Source organism: Columba livia, chromosome 2 (assembly GCF_036013475.1).
Source record: "Columba livia isolate bColLiv1 breed racing homer chromosome 2, bColLiv1.pat.W.v2, whole genome shotgun sequence".
In the NCBI taxonomy this organism is placed as follows: Eukaryota; Metazoa; Chordata; class Aves; order Columbiformes; family Columbidae; genus Columba; species Columba livia.
In genome coordinates, this window is record NC_088603.1 from 124,663,206 (window position 1) to 124,679,113 (window position 15,908).

General features: G+C 36.2%; 1 protein-coding gene across 5 annotated transcripts in view; it reads left to right on the forward strand.

The window, feature by feature from the left end:
• The window catches only part of NKAIN3 (sodium/potassium transporting ATPase interacting 3), a 351,381-nt gene that overhangs the window by 176,253 nt on the left and 159,220 nt on the right, over positions 1-15,908 (forward strand). For all 5 annotated transcript variants that reach the window (XM_065053654.1, XM_065053658.1, XM_065053657.1 and 2 more), the window contains one exon: positions 2,523-2,603. In XM_065053654.1, the coding sequence (XP_064909726.1) occupies positions 2,523-2,603 (81 nt within the window). The remainder of the gene's footprint in view (positions 1-2,522; positions 2,604-15,908) is intronic.

Sequence of the window (15,908 nt, forward strand, 5' to 3'; positions counted from 1 at the left end):
TGCTATACAAGGAACAAGTCTACTACTTGCATAACCAAAAATATGTATTTTCAAATGTGGGGAAGAACTTTGTCACTTTTAAAAATTATGTAGCACTAATTACTGAATATAAATATATTAGCAATTTATTATTATTCATAAAGCAAATGGAGCTTACATTTCTGTTCCTGCAGTTCAGTGAGAATGTAGGAAGAACATCTCCATACACAGGAGCTGGGTTTCAAGGTGTACACCTGCTTTCAGAGAATCATTCAGGTTGGAAAAGACCTTTAAGGTCATTGAGTCCAACTGTAAACTTAACACTGCCAAGTCCACCAGACTTTTCATCTCTGCTTCCCTTTCCCTAATCCTCATGGTATATATGGATCTGAACAGGTTCTGACTGTGTAAAACAGCATAGCTTGGCCTGGGAAAGGATGTTCAGAGAGTTTTTGCCTGACTGGTTCAGAATTGTCATTGGTCCGCATGGGGCAGAATGAGGCCATTAACAGATTTATCTTGGCCTCGCAGATCAAGTAGGTTTCCTGTTGTGATGAGAGATTTCATTCATGAACAGATAAAAAAAACCTTTATAGAAAAGGGGAAATCTGAATATTCTGAAATCTGCTTTATATGAGCAGCTGGGCTTGTATTAAGTGTTCATTAATTTTGAACACTCTGCACCTGATGTTCTGAGGACAAATAGTGGAAAATCAGGAGCTTATGATGAGTTACTACAAAGTCGGCAAATGTGGTAAAGTGGGATATCCTCTTTTAAGTTAGTCTTATTAATAGCACAGACCTTATGCTGTTCATAGACCATGGCAGCTTTGTCTATTTTATAATAAACCTGTTTTCAGTTGCCCTTCTCTACAAACCAGAGGAAACAACCCAGAAGCATTACTCTCAGTTTGTTTATTAATGATCTGCTTCCTTAAGCCATAGTGATCTCTGAACAGCCCAAGTACCTCATAAGAAATTAAATTATACAGAAATTACTATATGCATGTGGAGATAATTCAAGAGGGAAAAATTTAATCCTCTTCACCTGAACCTTCCATTATACATCACAGGGAGGGGAAGGAAGAAGGGAACATAACCCGAAACTGCCCAAGAAAGGCAAGCTGACATCTCCTCTGTGATGGAAATGGGATTCAGTGTGCTGAGCTTTACTTCAGTATATTGAAGCAAAACAAAAGCGTATTAACCTCACCTGGTCCCAGTTAAATAGACTTGCAGAGGCACTTAGCAGCAGATCTCCACTGTAAAGGTTGTAAGTGCAGAAATGTGTTTTTCAGGAGGGTGCAGGTCCAGTGTGGCTGAGTGTGCGCTCAGCCTGTCTTACAGAAATGCTGCTGAGTTACTGGGTGTAGTTTACAGCCATATATAGGTAAACAGTGCAGACATAAGGAAGTTGTACCAGGCAATTTTGCTGACAATTAAAATGCAAAAGATGGTTTAAGGGAGACAAATTAGTCTCCCATTCATGTTGTGGGTGGAGTATGAGTTCAGACTTGCTCTGGGGTAGGATGCTGGAGAACCCAGAAGAGAGATGGATGCATTCACCTATTAAGGGTGCACTGTAGGGTCAGGTTCATAGCCACAGGGGCTGGAGAAATAGTGAGCTATTTTTAATTCAATTAAAAGACCTTTACTAAAAGACTCTTCAGAGATCAGATTTACCCTTTACCTGTTTGTTTCTTTAAAAACCCCTGAATTATCAGATCAATAATTTCAGCCTGGAAAGGAGAAGGCTGAGAGGTGATCTTAACAATGCTTCTAAATATCTTGAGGGTGGGTGTCAGGAGAATGGGACCAGACTCTTTTCAGTGTTGCCCAATGATAGGATGAGGGGCAATGGACACAGAGTGAAACATAGGAGGTTCAGTCTGAGGAGAAACTTCTTTACTTTGAGGGTGCCAGAGCACTGGAACAGGCTGCCCAGAGAGGTTGTGGAGTCTCCTTCTCTGAAGACATTCAAACCCACCTGGACACATTCCTGTGCAATCTACTCTAGGTGAACCTGCTTTAGCAGGTGGGATGGACTAGATGATCTCCAGAGGTTGCTTCCAACCCCAGCCATTCTGTGATTCTATAGTAGATCTTCTATTTTATTTGGTGGTGTTTTGTGTATTTCTTCATAACATTTAAGTATTATTTTAATAATACTTGCTAATTTTAATTATTGTGCTATTCTGGAATCTCTGTTAACAGAGCTAAATCGTGATTGCCTCAAAACCAGTGCTTAAGTCAGCATTTTGGGCTTAGTTGGTATCAGTAAGATGTGTAAAACTGTAAAAATAAATCTGTTTTATTAGCATGTATTTAGAGCAGCAACAGATATTGGATTTGTAATTTCCTATGGTTCTTATGGGACTTCTGCAGGGAGAACTCCTTTTCTGAACTCTGCACTTGGCTGATCCCAGAAGAACAATGCTTATTGATATCAGTTTTTTTTATTATTGATTTGCTCAGTATAAAGTCCTTTCATCTTCACATTTTATTTTTCTGTCTTTTTTGCTTTCATCCGGCTTTGTGTTTAGTACACGGTGTGGACTGCCCTGTGGGTCACCTGGAATGTTTTCATTATCTGCTTCTATTTGGAAGTAGGCGGACTTTCTAAGGTAGGTCACTTATCCTTTTCAGGTTTTTGGGAGGGTGTTTCAACAGCAGGATTCTCAGATTTTAGCAGGCTGGAATCATAGAGGAAGAGCGTGGTTGAACATAAAATTTGATCTTGGGGGTTCCCTCCCAATGAGAATGCCAGTGTGTGAGATTGTCTCTGAGAGTAAATAGCCATCAGTTTGAAGTACATAAATGCAATGAATTTGAATTACAGTTGACTTCTGAAGTACCATCTTGGGGAAAAAATAAAAATGTTATTCAGTAGAAAGTTTGAGGTCCATTTTTGATTGTTGAAAATCAGACAATGTCATTTTGTTTGAATTTTCAAGTATGGATGAAACACGTATCTGAATTTCCGAGAATACTTTGAAAGCAGCTAAAGAAAACTACTGAGAAGGTTAATGTAATAACTTGTTGAGCAGATTGGTCTCACAGTGAGGATGTTAATTCTTATAAAAATGAATAAATGGGAAAGGATGACTTTTTTCACATCTGAATAAAACTTTACATGATGCATAGTGCTCTAGGCCACTTCGTTCTTTATTCACTCCTCTGATTAAAGCAGAAATGTTTGCTGGAAGTATTGAATTGCGTTCATACAAGGTAGCACTTTCATTAGCATAGGTTATATTTAGCTTTGTATCTACAGTGAGTTCCATACAACATCATCTACTGGACATAGATGATATTGATCTTTGTTTACGACATTCATACTTAAATGATTCCAGGCACAGTATGCCCATAGCTCAAGCAGATCCCAGTATTATTAATAGAATAAATATTCTCATTATTTCTTGTAGGCTTAGTGATATGAACTGCATCACTGTTAATTCGTGTAATGCTTTTAGAGAATTTTGAACTCCACCCAGTTCAGATGGGAACATTTGTGAGGTACATGGCTTTTTGGTTTCAGCATTAAATCTCCTAGCCTTTGGCTGAAAAAAAACCAGAAAACTGGTGGAACCAATTTAATAAGAAATAAAGTTTAATTTACTCAGTAAAAATTCCATTAAAGCTTTCAGTGATAGATTCCTTTGGTGACAAAATTTCACACTGAAAAGCTACAACAGTTTAGTTTTTCTCCAAATACAATGTAGTTCATCAGAAGTCATAGGCTTGATGAGGAAGTGAGTACACTTCATAGACAATCAAAATAAATCATTGTATTGCTATGTTCTGACTTAAAACTCTATTAGATGAATAAAAGACCAACACATGGAAGTGATGAATGCCCAAAGTAATTGTTCATTTTCATTATACATAGAGTTTGTATTTTTTCAATCAGTTGGGTGATAACTGGTTTTATAGTGACTATTATATTTTTATAGATAACTAGTGTTTTCATCTAAGTGTGTAGGAAATGAAGTGAAATTTTTAGTCCAATCCCTGAGCTTGTGAAAATTTGAGTTGCCTTTCCTTTGGTTGCATTGTGTAAGGGAATAGCATTGTGTCAGGTGATTATAAACTAGCAACTATGAATTTAAATCAAGTATCTTCCAGTTTCACTAGCATGTTTCACTTAACAAATCTAAAAAAAAAAACACAAAACAGAGAAATAATAACACAAATACTACTCAAGAGTCAAAAAAAATCCTTTTTATTGTTATGTGCTTCACCTGATTTCAGAATTTTGATGAAATTTTTATCTTTTGGTTTGTAATTGTATTTGAAAAGTAGTTCCTCAACAAGGTGACAGACACAAATTTATCTCCATTGAAGCTAACTGCTCTTGCACAGATTACATCAAAGGCACCAGTATCAGGACTGAGCTAGTAATGACAGAATCAAGAATTTGTTCAGTAAATCATGGAATTTGGGGTCTATCTAATGGTACTTCTGAAAATTATGCTAGAGACGGTGTGGTCTTCAAGAAACTGAGATCTTTTTTCACCATTTACATAAAATCATGGGTATTTACAAATTGATGGGTATTTGAGCTGTTGTAATTGGGACCTACATTTTATCAACATGCTAGCTTAAAAATTTCATCACTGTGTCCCATGAAAATGTTCCTGTGTTGTCAGGTGTGTTAGAAATGTGCTGTTTGCAAGGTACATTAGTGTGGTTGGCAAATGAAATGCCATCAAAGGCTTTTCAAGGATGCCTATTTTCTCAGCATTGAAATATTGGCATGGAATATTCACTTTTTTTCTTGCTATTGTTCTATTTTGTCCCTAAAAATGGGTTTTGTTTCTGAAATGAATGCAGCTTGATTATGATTTTTAACTTCTGTTGACATCCTATCAGGGAAAATTATGGTGCTGTTTGGCAGCTGACTGATTTCTGTTGTTTGATTTTAAGCTCTATCATGTTTATATTTATTCTGACCAGAATTAGTTAAGTGTTGCTTGGAGTCCTGTGAATTTATTAGGTCTTCAATCATGAATACTATCAGAAAATATAACTTGGTGCAATAATATATGGTAATTTTAATTCAATATCTTCACATGGAGTATGCATACAATGCGGATACACTTTCCAAATGTGCTACCAGAAGCTGCCCACAGCTGAAATTTTGCTCAGATCTTGTTCTGCAGCAGAAAGGAAGATCTCCTTTGAATATTGACTGTTTGAATTCTGCCAAGAAGTTCCACTGCAGTTAATGAAAAATAAGAATGAGAATAATAAGCATGTGGGTAATTTTGGCCTGTTTTTGCTGTGAAAGTTTGAAACATTCCTCCTTCAGTGATAATACATAATGTGCGACTTTCCTGGTAAACTGTTTATTACTTTTTTTTTTTAAAAAAAAAAAAAAGAAAAAAGAAAAGAAAAGAAGAACAGTTTGAGAAGAAGTTTAAAGCTTATGGATCTAGTACAAAAAGATCTCAAAACTTTTCTGTATGAAAACTTCTGCCACATACCCTCCCGATGTCAAATAAAATGTATGTGAGTTGATCCTTTCCATTCTTTCAGAAAAGTATGATGTTTCTTCACAAGAGTGACATGGAAAGCCTGTATTGTTTTAGCTGAAAATATATTTCATGTTTCAAAATAATTTGTCATACCCAAATGTCTACCAAAGTTTGTTTTGTAACAGTCGGGTAAACCTGAGAGGAAGAAGCTGGTGGGGAAGGGGAAGCTTGGACCAGAAGGACTGTGTATAAAGCTGTAGGCTTGTTGTCAAGGAATTCACTTTGGTCTTGATCCCTATTCCAATTACTATAATGTTATGTTATATAAAGAGGGAAAGCTTCACAGAAGAGCTTCCTGTGAAACATCCCCCAATAACTACAGTATGGTAATAAGGGCAATCTCCTGGGAAACGGATGATATGGACTCAAGTCTTTCTGGATGTGAAAGGGAAATGAACCTGGCACTCCCACAGCTGTGTGTTGCAAGTAGAAAGCTAATGAGCAAAGGTTTCCTCTTTAACTACCTTATAAAAACCAGATAAGTCAAGCTCCTTTCTCGCTTATGTTACAGGTGAACAAATAAGATTTGAAGGCTTTTCAGGGCTAAAAAAAATGTATTTGATCAGAAATAAAATAAATATAACCATAACAATCTTCTTTTTCTTTGTGTTAACTTAGGTTTTTTTAAAATCTTTTCATTTCTGATTTTAGCACTGCAAAAACTGCCCATATATAATATAACATGACCTTTTAATCCTCCATTGCAGATGACAGATTGCTACATCCATAGATGAGCTCATTAGTTGTTTGGATCTCATTCTATGTCTGGAAATGAAAATGTGTTCAAATTGCCGCATTTGAGAGTATAGACGATTTATACATATAAACACAAACACAAATCTCAAGGCAATAAGGGTAAAAAAAATTCTCTAAAGCACATTTCAAAATTATGTTTGTCTCTTATCTAATAGAATACCAGAAACTGTTACTATAGAGTTTTATGTGGTGTTCCTAAGAGTGGACAAAAGAACTTCTAACTTGCATAAGCCAGACCTCCAACACCAGCAATACATTCTTTAATGTACTTTTTATTTCACAAAGGAGACCATATTTATTTAGTGTGCCATGTTAGTATTACTGTCATTTGTATCCCTCCAGTATTTCAGATCCAGTATTAAAATAGCTGTATTTATTTGTATTTGTCATTCGCTATTCCTACTGACACTCTTGATAAACCATTTTTCTGCTTTTTAGTTTATTGTGAGTTAGTGGCGTTTGTTTGCATGTATTAATGTCTTTATTCAGTAAATGTACAGCAGCATTCCAGTACTGCATATACCTTTCCTGTTGTTTGATACATCTTACCTATGTATCTGGGCATCATTGATGAGCTCTTTGCTATGATGTTTCTGCTTATTAAGCACAGTTTTTCTGTGGCATGCTTCTTGAGCATGAACTTTGCCTCCTTCTGTGTTACTTGACCGATTCTTTTATTGCTTTTGGTCAAGGATTTGCATGACAGACACTCATATATTCAATAGGAAACTACTTCTACAGTGGATTGTGTTTATTATCTGGTCCTTAGTTTTATTAACAATTTGCTGAATATGTGGCAAAGAAGATTTGGTTGGCAGTCAGGAGAAGCTTTTTAATAATAAGGGCATTGAAGAGGATCTAAAGCTGTTACGAAGCCACGACACTGAAAATTTTGAAAAATGAAGTAAGGGAATATGAATATGGGGTGATCTAGGTAACTCTTCTGCCCTGCTATTTTACTCTGTAGAAATAAGGGTCTGTCAATCCCAGTTAATGTCCTTAGGTGGCTTAGGGTAGGAGTGTTAAAAATGAAAAAGTGAGTAAAAGTTGAAGGCTCAAAACCGCATCTTTAATCAAGTCAGAGTCTTATTAACTTTGGCAGGAGTGGCATTCCAGCTCCAGAGCTTGGGGTATCTCTGGCTTTTTTCCCCATGGGGTGTGTAGGGACACAGAAACTGGGGGACTCCAGTGGAGGCTTGGAGGTGGCTGATGGAAGCTCCTGAGTGGGTGCAGGTGGGGTTTTGGTGTTCAGCTGTGTGACACCAAGTGGAAGACGACACTGTCGTTGCCGTTCACTCCTGTTACAGGTTAGGCATCTGTTACAGATAAGACTCATGTACTTTCTGTTCTGTTGATGCATTTTTAATTGAACACAAATAATTGCCTTTCACAGCAACGCATCCTTCACTGAGGACAATGTGAGAGCGGTAATAAGAGATTTCTTTGCTGCTGGGCCCACTGCATACATTCATATCTGACTCAGCTGAGAATTTTTTCTCACACACCTCTGATTCATATCAGTTCATATCAGTTCCTTTTGGTCAGCATCTCTCTTGGGCCTTGAGAGACTACATACCCATGGCCTCTTTATTCTCCCCACTATTATATGTCCATTTGCTTCAGCTGATGCCATCACTGCAGCTAGCTGTGATATGCACACTAACAGATCATGCTAAAGCAGTGGATGGAGCTATAGGCATTCTGCAATTTCTAGACATTACAGATGACTGGTTTTATAGCAGTAGTTAAATATAACCTCTTTGTGTGTGCTGATAAAATTCAACTTACAGAAAGTAAACCTGATGAAAATATAGTTTGTTGGTTTCGTTTTTTTTCGAGGTTTGGACCCTCTCACCTCCTACTTCCTCAACTTTATTATTCCAAAAGGGTTTAAAGAATTGTTGTTTTAAAACTAATGCTCTAGAATCTTCTCTGACATGAAAAATGGAGGAAAGCTAATTTAATGCTATTTAAGTAAAAAAAATAATAAAATTAAACTAATATAAAGGCAAAGAGAAATGAAGCCGGTATAAGTTTTAATGCTTGTGTTATATAAATTTTTTTTCCATTGGCCTTCATTTTTTCTTTGAACCAGCTCTCAGAAGTAATAGGTTTGTTTTTTTTTTTTTTCAAACAAACAAAGAAAAAAACACCTCAAGTTGCCTCATTTTTGTTATTCTTGTGGCCTTTCGTAGAGTAGAGGTTCCACTGAAATGTGTTTGCTAAAATATGACCTTCTCATATGACCTTACTTATGCAAGTTGCTCCTCCCATCCTGCTGCTCTCTCACTATAAAGAGAAATAATCTCCAGCTTCAATTGTATTTAATACTTTTCCATAATATTCTGTTAAACAGCAACCTTTTGAATTTTTAATTACTTTGGCAATAAACCTGGAATCCAATTTACTGTGAAGTTATGCAGTGTAATATTGAAGAGAAACAACGTTTCAGTGCTTCAAAATAATAGTTATGGCCTTTGCTGGTGTGAGGTACCGTTAATTGTATATTCAGTGTGTTGGTGGTGTGCCTTTCCGTGGTACTTGCAAACAGCGTTTTTTAACGTTCTGTTAGGTTTACATCAGTATTTGCAGGAGCAGAAACTGCATGTGGTAGTTTCTGTTTAGAATTCAAGTATTGTTTCCATGAAAAGTTAGAAAACAATTAGCCGTGAACTGTGAATTCATAATGGTGAAGCTGTGGAAAAATGCATTATCTTTTTATTTGCAATTTACATTTCTTAGCCAAAAAAGGGAATAACTACACATTTGTGCTTGTAATTAGAAAATAAAACTAAAGTAATGCTACCTGCAGAGTGCTTAAGAAGATGCTGTGATACATACTCTCTTATAAAAACTAAGGAAAAATGGCAAATTGGAGAGCAGGAATTAACAGTATTAACTGTTATTAACAGTATTAATCTGTTAGTATTCTAATAGACAAATCTGTATACATTCCTCCAAAATGTTCAACAATGAACGAGCCTCAAAAGCTTCTGTTTTAGCTGAAGAGACTTGGTGGTTGTTTTTTGATGTTCCCGATTTCATGTAACCAAAGTAATTTTTTAGTTCAATCTGTTCACTCTACTGTGTAAAGCTGTAGCATCATGTAAGTTTTAATGAAATATATACTAACTCTTGGAAGGAGAATTAACATGCAGCTAGCTTGGTGGCACAATTTGAGCATAAGGTCATTCTGGAAAAAAAATTATGTGGAACAAATGGGACACAAATAAATGCCACTGAAACTACAGAATGTGTCATTCTGATGTTAATTAGTTTGTTTAGGTGATACGATCACATTGCTGAACAACTTAATCAGGAGTACATTCCAGATGGTGCAAAAACTGACTTTCATATCCTTTCAGGTGATATTTACAGTGGTTCATAATATTATATGCAATTGTCACCATTAAAATCAGTCTTTCAAACAGATTTGATGTCCTTTTATAACTCTTAGCCAAATTCTAAGGTTGACATTTGGAGTGTAGGCCACAATCATTTTCGTTGGTTTAAAAAATGAGATGGTATGTCTGTGGCTTTTTTTTTTCTTAATAAACCATTGAATAATAAGACAAATATTAAATAAATTCTTTGTGATTCTGAAAAGTATGTTTTAGAATCACAAAGAACCTCTCACATGATATGGTAGTTCAGTTGTGATTAATCAGCTTCTTAAATACATTTATTTAGTATTTGTATATGTTTTTTCCTGGTCAGATATATCCAATGCTTACTTCTCGTGAAAGGATTTAAACACTGAAAATCATGTTTTAGTCTACAATTACTCATTAGATCAAGAGTTTGGATTTTGGTATCCCAACTCTCCAGTACATGCTGTGACTTTTGTACTACTAGGAGTCTTTTTGCCACTTAGTTTTTCACTGTTCTTCCCCCCCACATTTCACCCATGGGAGGCTGGTGAATGGGTGTTGCTGTGTAGCTGCCACAGAAAAGGATCAGGGCACAAGGGTGGAGAAACTGAATTGATTAGCTTGTTTGTGGAATGAGGAAGGGAAACTTCTCCAAGTCACGGTCTTGTTGTAAGCAAGTATGGCAAATCCATCTGCAGATAAGGGTAAACCTAGCTTCAGTTGCTCAGGGTATTATTTTATCTATTTATTGACAATTTGATCTATTTTGTATTGATTGTTGTGCTTTTATTTTAGAAAAAGGGAGGAGTGTTGATGAGATTTTTATTATTTTTTTTTTTCTTTCTCAATGTGATGTCCATCTGGCAAAAGCACAATGGAAGATATTTTGATTATTTCTTGAATCGTATTCTTGTTTGTACATTGGATCAACCATATATGCTGCCTGTCCAGCAACTTCTACCTGCTGACATGGCTGACTGCTGTGCACAGATTTGGATCTTTATATGAATCAGTGCTAGTGCAGGCTTTATTTATTGCCTGCTAAGGTCAAATATATATATATATATATGTTTTTGGTTTGTTTTTTTTTTTTGCTAAAAATTTCCATGTGCCCTCTTTCTGTTGCTATGTATCCTTTGGAATTTTGGTTCCTACACTAGACAAGGAAAGAATTCTTCCTATTTAAGGGAAAGCTTGTCATTTCACCTGTCTTCTAGTAAATATTTACATTCAATTGATGTCCAGTTTTAAAAGAGTTTAACTGTTTTGAATGGATTTTTGCACTGACCTAAGTTTTTGTAGTGGTGGTAGTGGTGTGCTTTTGTTTTCTCCCTGTTGTCCCCCCTCCCCTGCCATGTTAAGAAAATGCTTGCTTGGAAGAATAATGCAATTTTATATACATTTTTTGTAATATTTTACATGCAAGACAGTACTAGACCTTGATGAAACTAAAGAGGATTAATTGTTATTGACAGCAAAATCTGAAAAAGTTCTTCCTGGAAATTATGATACTGAATTGCATCAGAGTTATGCCAAATGCTTCTTGTGGGATTTGATAATAGTGCGACTTCAGGCTATTATGTAGATAGACTTGTTAACATGAGCCTATCTTTGACCTGGAGAAGAAATACAAGGAAGAGACTGCTCATCATCTCTAGATGTCATCCAGGTGACTGCACTTGCATCCTTTGGGACTTATGATCCCTGCTTAATGTCGGGGAAAGGCAAAGGAGGATTCCAGTTTGTTTTACTTTTCATAGATCTGTATTTGACAGCCAAGGTAATTTTACTATTAAAGTCTACATAGAGCCTGTGTATCCAGTCAGAGATTTCCTGGTTCTTCAGGATTTTCTAGTATCTCAGCATTCAATGTGCATGGCCTTAAAATTTCTGAATTATCATCTGCCTTAAATGATTTTTCTCCAGGAGTGTGGTGCAGGCATTTTTGCCCTTTTAAGTCTGGTGGTCCTACCAGAACCTAACTTTCATCAGATTTTTCAAAAGAGCATCTAGAAGAAAAATGTGGCATTCAGCTCCTATTAAATAGTTCTTTCTTGGTGCACAAGAAGGGGGCTATGAGGTAGTATCCCTGCCTTACTCCTGCTATTCATTTCTTCAGAAAACAAGCAAACAAAAAATCTAGTTGGTTCAATAGCATACCTTGGATAAGTCTCAAATGTATTCCTAACGTGTCCGGTTTGCCCATCTTTTCTTCTGTAGAATGCTTAAGGTTTATGTTGGGTTAATCTGTCTTAATTAGAAGGCAGCTTTGGATCCTTTAGGTCATAGGAAGTGGTCTCCTAATAGTTGTGGTTTGAATCATGGAGCAAGTTTGGTTTCTGTGTAATTGTTTAACCTTTGTAAGGTGAATGGGTTTTGAGAACTCCTATTCAATGCACAAGGGAATAGGAGGGATTGTTCCTTATCTAGATTATTATACTCTCTGTTTTAGAATCACTTTCCTGGTGTTTCTTTTCCTTTTTCAGCTGTCCTTCAGGGAAATTCTTTGCTCATATTGATGATGTGACTGAGTTTATTATTCATGAGTATCAGCACTCTTTTAAGCAGACTTCTTCAGTTTGGATTAATAGGGAAAGAGTGAGAGAATCCTGTTGGGGATTTGGCTGCCCTCCTGCCCTTTGCTTTGCTGGGAGGTTTATTGTCAGAATGGCTTTACTATACCAGGAATAATGCAGGGTCTTATTGACCTCGTCAGTCAAATGGGGAAGGCAGAAATGTTGGAAGAGCAATGGCAACAGTGCCTGCCCAAGACTGTCTTCCAAGGGCAAATGCTGTTTATGAATCATTTCGCTGTGTTATAGCAGCATTGCATTCTGTATGCTTAGATTCTCTTTCCGCTTATATCTTTAGATGTTGTCTTGGAGGACCTTTTCCAGTGCAGAGGGAGAATATATATCTGTTTAGAACTGCTGCTCTGTGTTACTGTTATGGATCTTACTTCTGTGTGCCTAGAAGCTGCACTTTTTTTCTTCTCTGGTTTGATCTGGGAGTTTTGGCTGAAGATTTTCTTTGTGTATCTCAAAGTTGTTTGAAGGTTTAGATACTTTTTACGCTGAAGCGTAAAAAGAGAGTTTCAACTCTCTCAGCTGCCTGCTGAAGCCACTCTCTTGTTTTTCTGCAAGGGGAATAGGTGTTATTCCTAAAACCCAGTTTACTTCTTTGCAGCAAATATAACACAGTTGATTATGTTTATTTTCTGTGAATTATGAATGATATTTTTATGTTTCAGATTTGTTTTCACTCAGTTCAATAGTTTTCCTTGGTTTGATCAGAAGCAACAAAAGTACTGACCAACTTTGTCATGGCCAGTGTTGCCAGGGCAGACAATTTTCCTTGTAAGCCATCTCACCTTGACTAAATCAATGTTTCTGTCTATTTACCTGTAACTGAGGCATTCACAAGTGTTTCTTATTTTTCTGCTTCAAATGTGGGTTACTGGATAAAAGACCACATTCAGTGAGGTGGAAAAACAACATACATGACCAGCTGTGAAGAAAATGTGACTTCTGTTAGATCTTTATCTCAAATATACTTGTACATGGTTTAACTTCAGAGTTGTTCATGCTGGTTTGAGACTATTCTGATATCCTTCATATGTTTCTACCCTGAGTTGCAACTATGGTTTTCTTCAAGGTATCTTCTGCCCTTATGTGTTATTTTTCACATGAACTAGCTATTTTTAGTATTAAATGTTGTAGGCATGTAGACATTGTGTGTACCTATCAAACATTAGCACAGGCAGCGAAAATATTTTGGGAAAGCCAGTGATATAAATTTCTTAATAATCACTTTTTAGTTTGTATTTTTGATATTTTTATCTATTTTAGGTTTCCTTTATATATATTTCACTATTATGAATTAACTGACTACCTGATGAATAGTTAAAAACATAGTTTATATTCAGGTTTTAAAAATGTAATTTCCTATTAAAAACTTAAATCATCTTTTGGTATCATTTTCCTTAAAAACTTCTCACTTCATTCTGATACAATATGCTAATATTTGTGAAAATATCTACATCTTAAAATGTGCTTGGAACACAAATTTCTCTAGTTTTAATACATAAAATAGCCAAACGGTTTAAGCAGGTTGTTAGAGAGTTTTGAAACGTTCCTATATGTTAGCAATGCCATCAGTGTCCTAGGATTTCTTCATTCCTAAATGTCTAAGAAAGATCACTTTTTACATCTGTAACAAGAAAGCTTGCGTAAACATTCCAGGATCATATTAACTTTTATCCAAACAATTTATTCTCTAGGATACAGTTTCCAGTTCTGTTACATGACTTGTATTTCCTGCTTCCAGGCTATATTACTGTGCTTGTGCCTATAATTTAACGGATTTCGTTTCACTGATCCCAGCTTACCAAGGAGTCCAGATGGCCCTGAACAGCTGCCTGCCTTTTCATTATTTACTCTCCTCCCTTTCTTTGTGTCATCTGCAAATACATCCACTACAAGCAGTGATTTTATATTTACTTCTAGATCACTGATGAAAACGTTGAATAACACCAGACCTTACATCAATCCCCAAGGAGTCCTGCTAGGAACATTCTTATTCAGCAATTATTTTCCATTGATAACTATGCTAATTAGCCAGTTTTCAATCTGTTTAATTTTCAGTCCATTAACAATGCACTGTCATTCTAATTTTTTCAATAAGAATATTTCGTGAATGCCTTATAGAAGTCTATTGTTTTCTTGCAGCTGCTTCTATCAACTCGACTTTTAATGTCTTGAAATAATGAAAACAAATTTGTTAACAGGTCCTAACGTCTTATGAAATCTTACCCATGGTATCAATTATAGTGCTTCTGCTGGTTCTCAAGCATCTGGTTTTTAGTCATCTTTCCCTCAGCTTCTTTGGGACTGATGCTGGACTAACTGTCCTTGAATGATTGCGTGCACCTATTTTCAACCTTATATAAGCATTAAAATTCTCCAGTTTACAAGAATTATTGAAAAATAACTTCTTTGTATCCATGGATCTCAATGCTTTTTAGCAGTTGCACATTATCCAGGCCTAAAGACTGAATATAATTTATTAATTGATAGATAATTTACTGACAGTTTAAAAAGTGCTTCTTCCTCTCTCATTCTGCTCTACTAAATAGAAAACAGAAACATTTATTAAAGATGTCTGCCTTTTCAGCCTCTTTAGCAAGTTAACAGTCTTCATTTATTAGTAGGTCTAGATCATCTCTATAATTTCTTTTGTTCCTAATAAGCTTGATGAACACTTTCTTACTGCCTTTAACCTTGCTAATGTGGATTCTACCTGACATATTTTTCTTCCTCGTTTCATCTTCTCCACTATTTATCCTCTAATTTATATTGACTGAAATTTCTTCTCCATTTTTATACTGGTTTCTTGAGGAACGGGCGGACACAATCAGTGTACATGTGTGTTTGTTTGCCTGGCACTGAAAACTTTTGTACTCGTTGACTACAGAAATTTTCACAAAAGACAAGTCTTTCATTATTGAATTCTTGTGTATGTGTGCCATTACAAATGAGGAAAAATAGGAGGCTGGAAGAGGGGACAGAAGATGCTGTCTGGTGCCTCCACAGAGAGAAAAGTTGCTGCAACTGCTCATTAGAAACTTTTTAATTGCTCTCCTCAGTTTACAGTAAATCAGAAGAAAGATGGAGAAGGGAAAGATACCCTTTTGTATTCCTTCCCAGTTTCTCTATTTCACCCAAAGCACTCTAGCTCTGGACCTGGAGAGTACTCCTTAACTAATTAATGCCTGAAACTCCATGTGCCAGTCACCTAAAGCCTCTGCAGCCCTTCTCCACAACTTGCTCAGTAGTGTGGACTTGAACTTCTCTGATTCCCTCAGGGCAGTATGGTAAAAATGTATTTTCCCTTGCTGAGAAGTCTTCCCTCTGTTCTTAGTAAGCACAACCTCTACATCTGCTTCAGAAAGGTGATGAGAACAGCATGCACCCAAAGGGCTGCTATAACCTAAAGCACAGGGGTAGTGTGTGCCAGTTACAGTGATTATTGTCCTATAACGTTGTGTGTTCACACTACTTAGATTTCTGAATGGTTCTCTTCTGAAGCTTCAGTTCAGCAAGACACATTAAAGACCTTAAAATGCATGAGTAGTCTCATTAAACTCAATGAAATTACTCACATGCTTACTATGCATCTAAGTAGTTTGCAGAATCAGCATTAAAATAAGCAGCAATCCATAGACCTCTCCACTTCTCATATATTATAGCTGGGGAAAGGGAGAAGG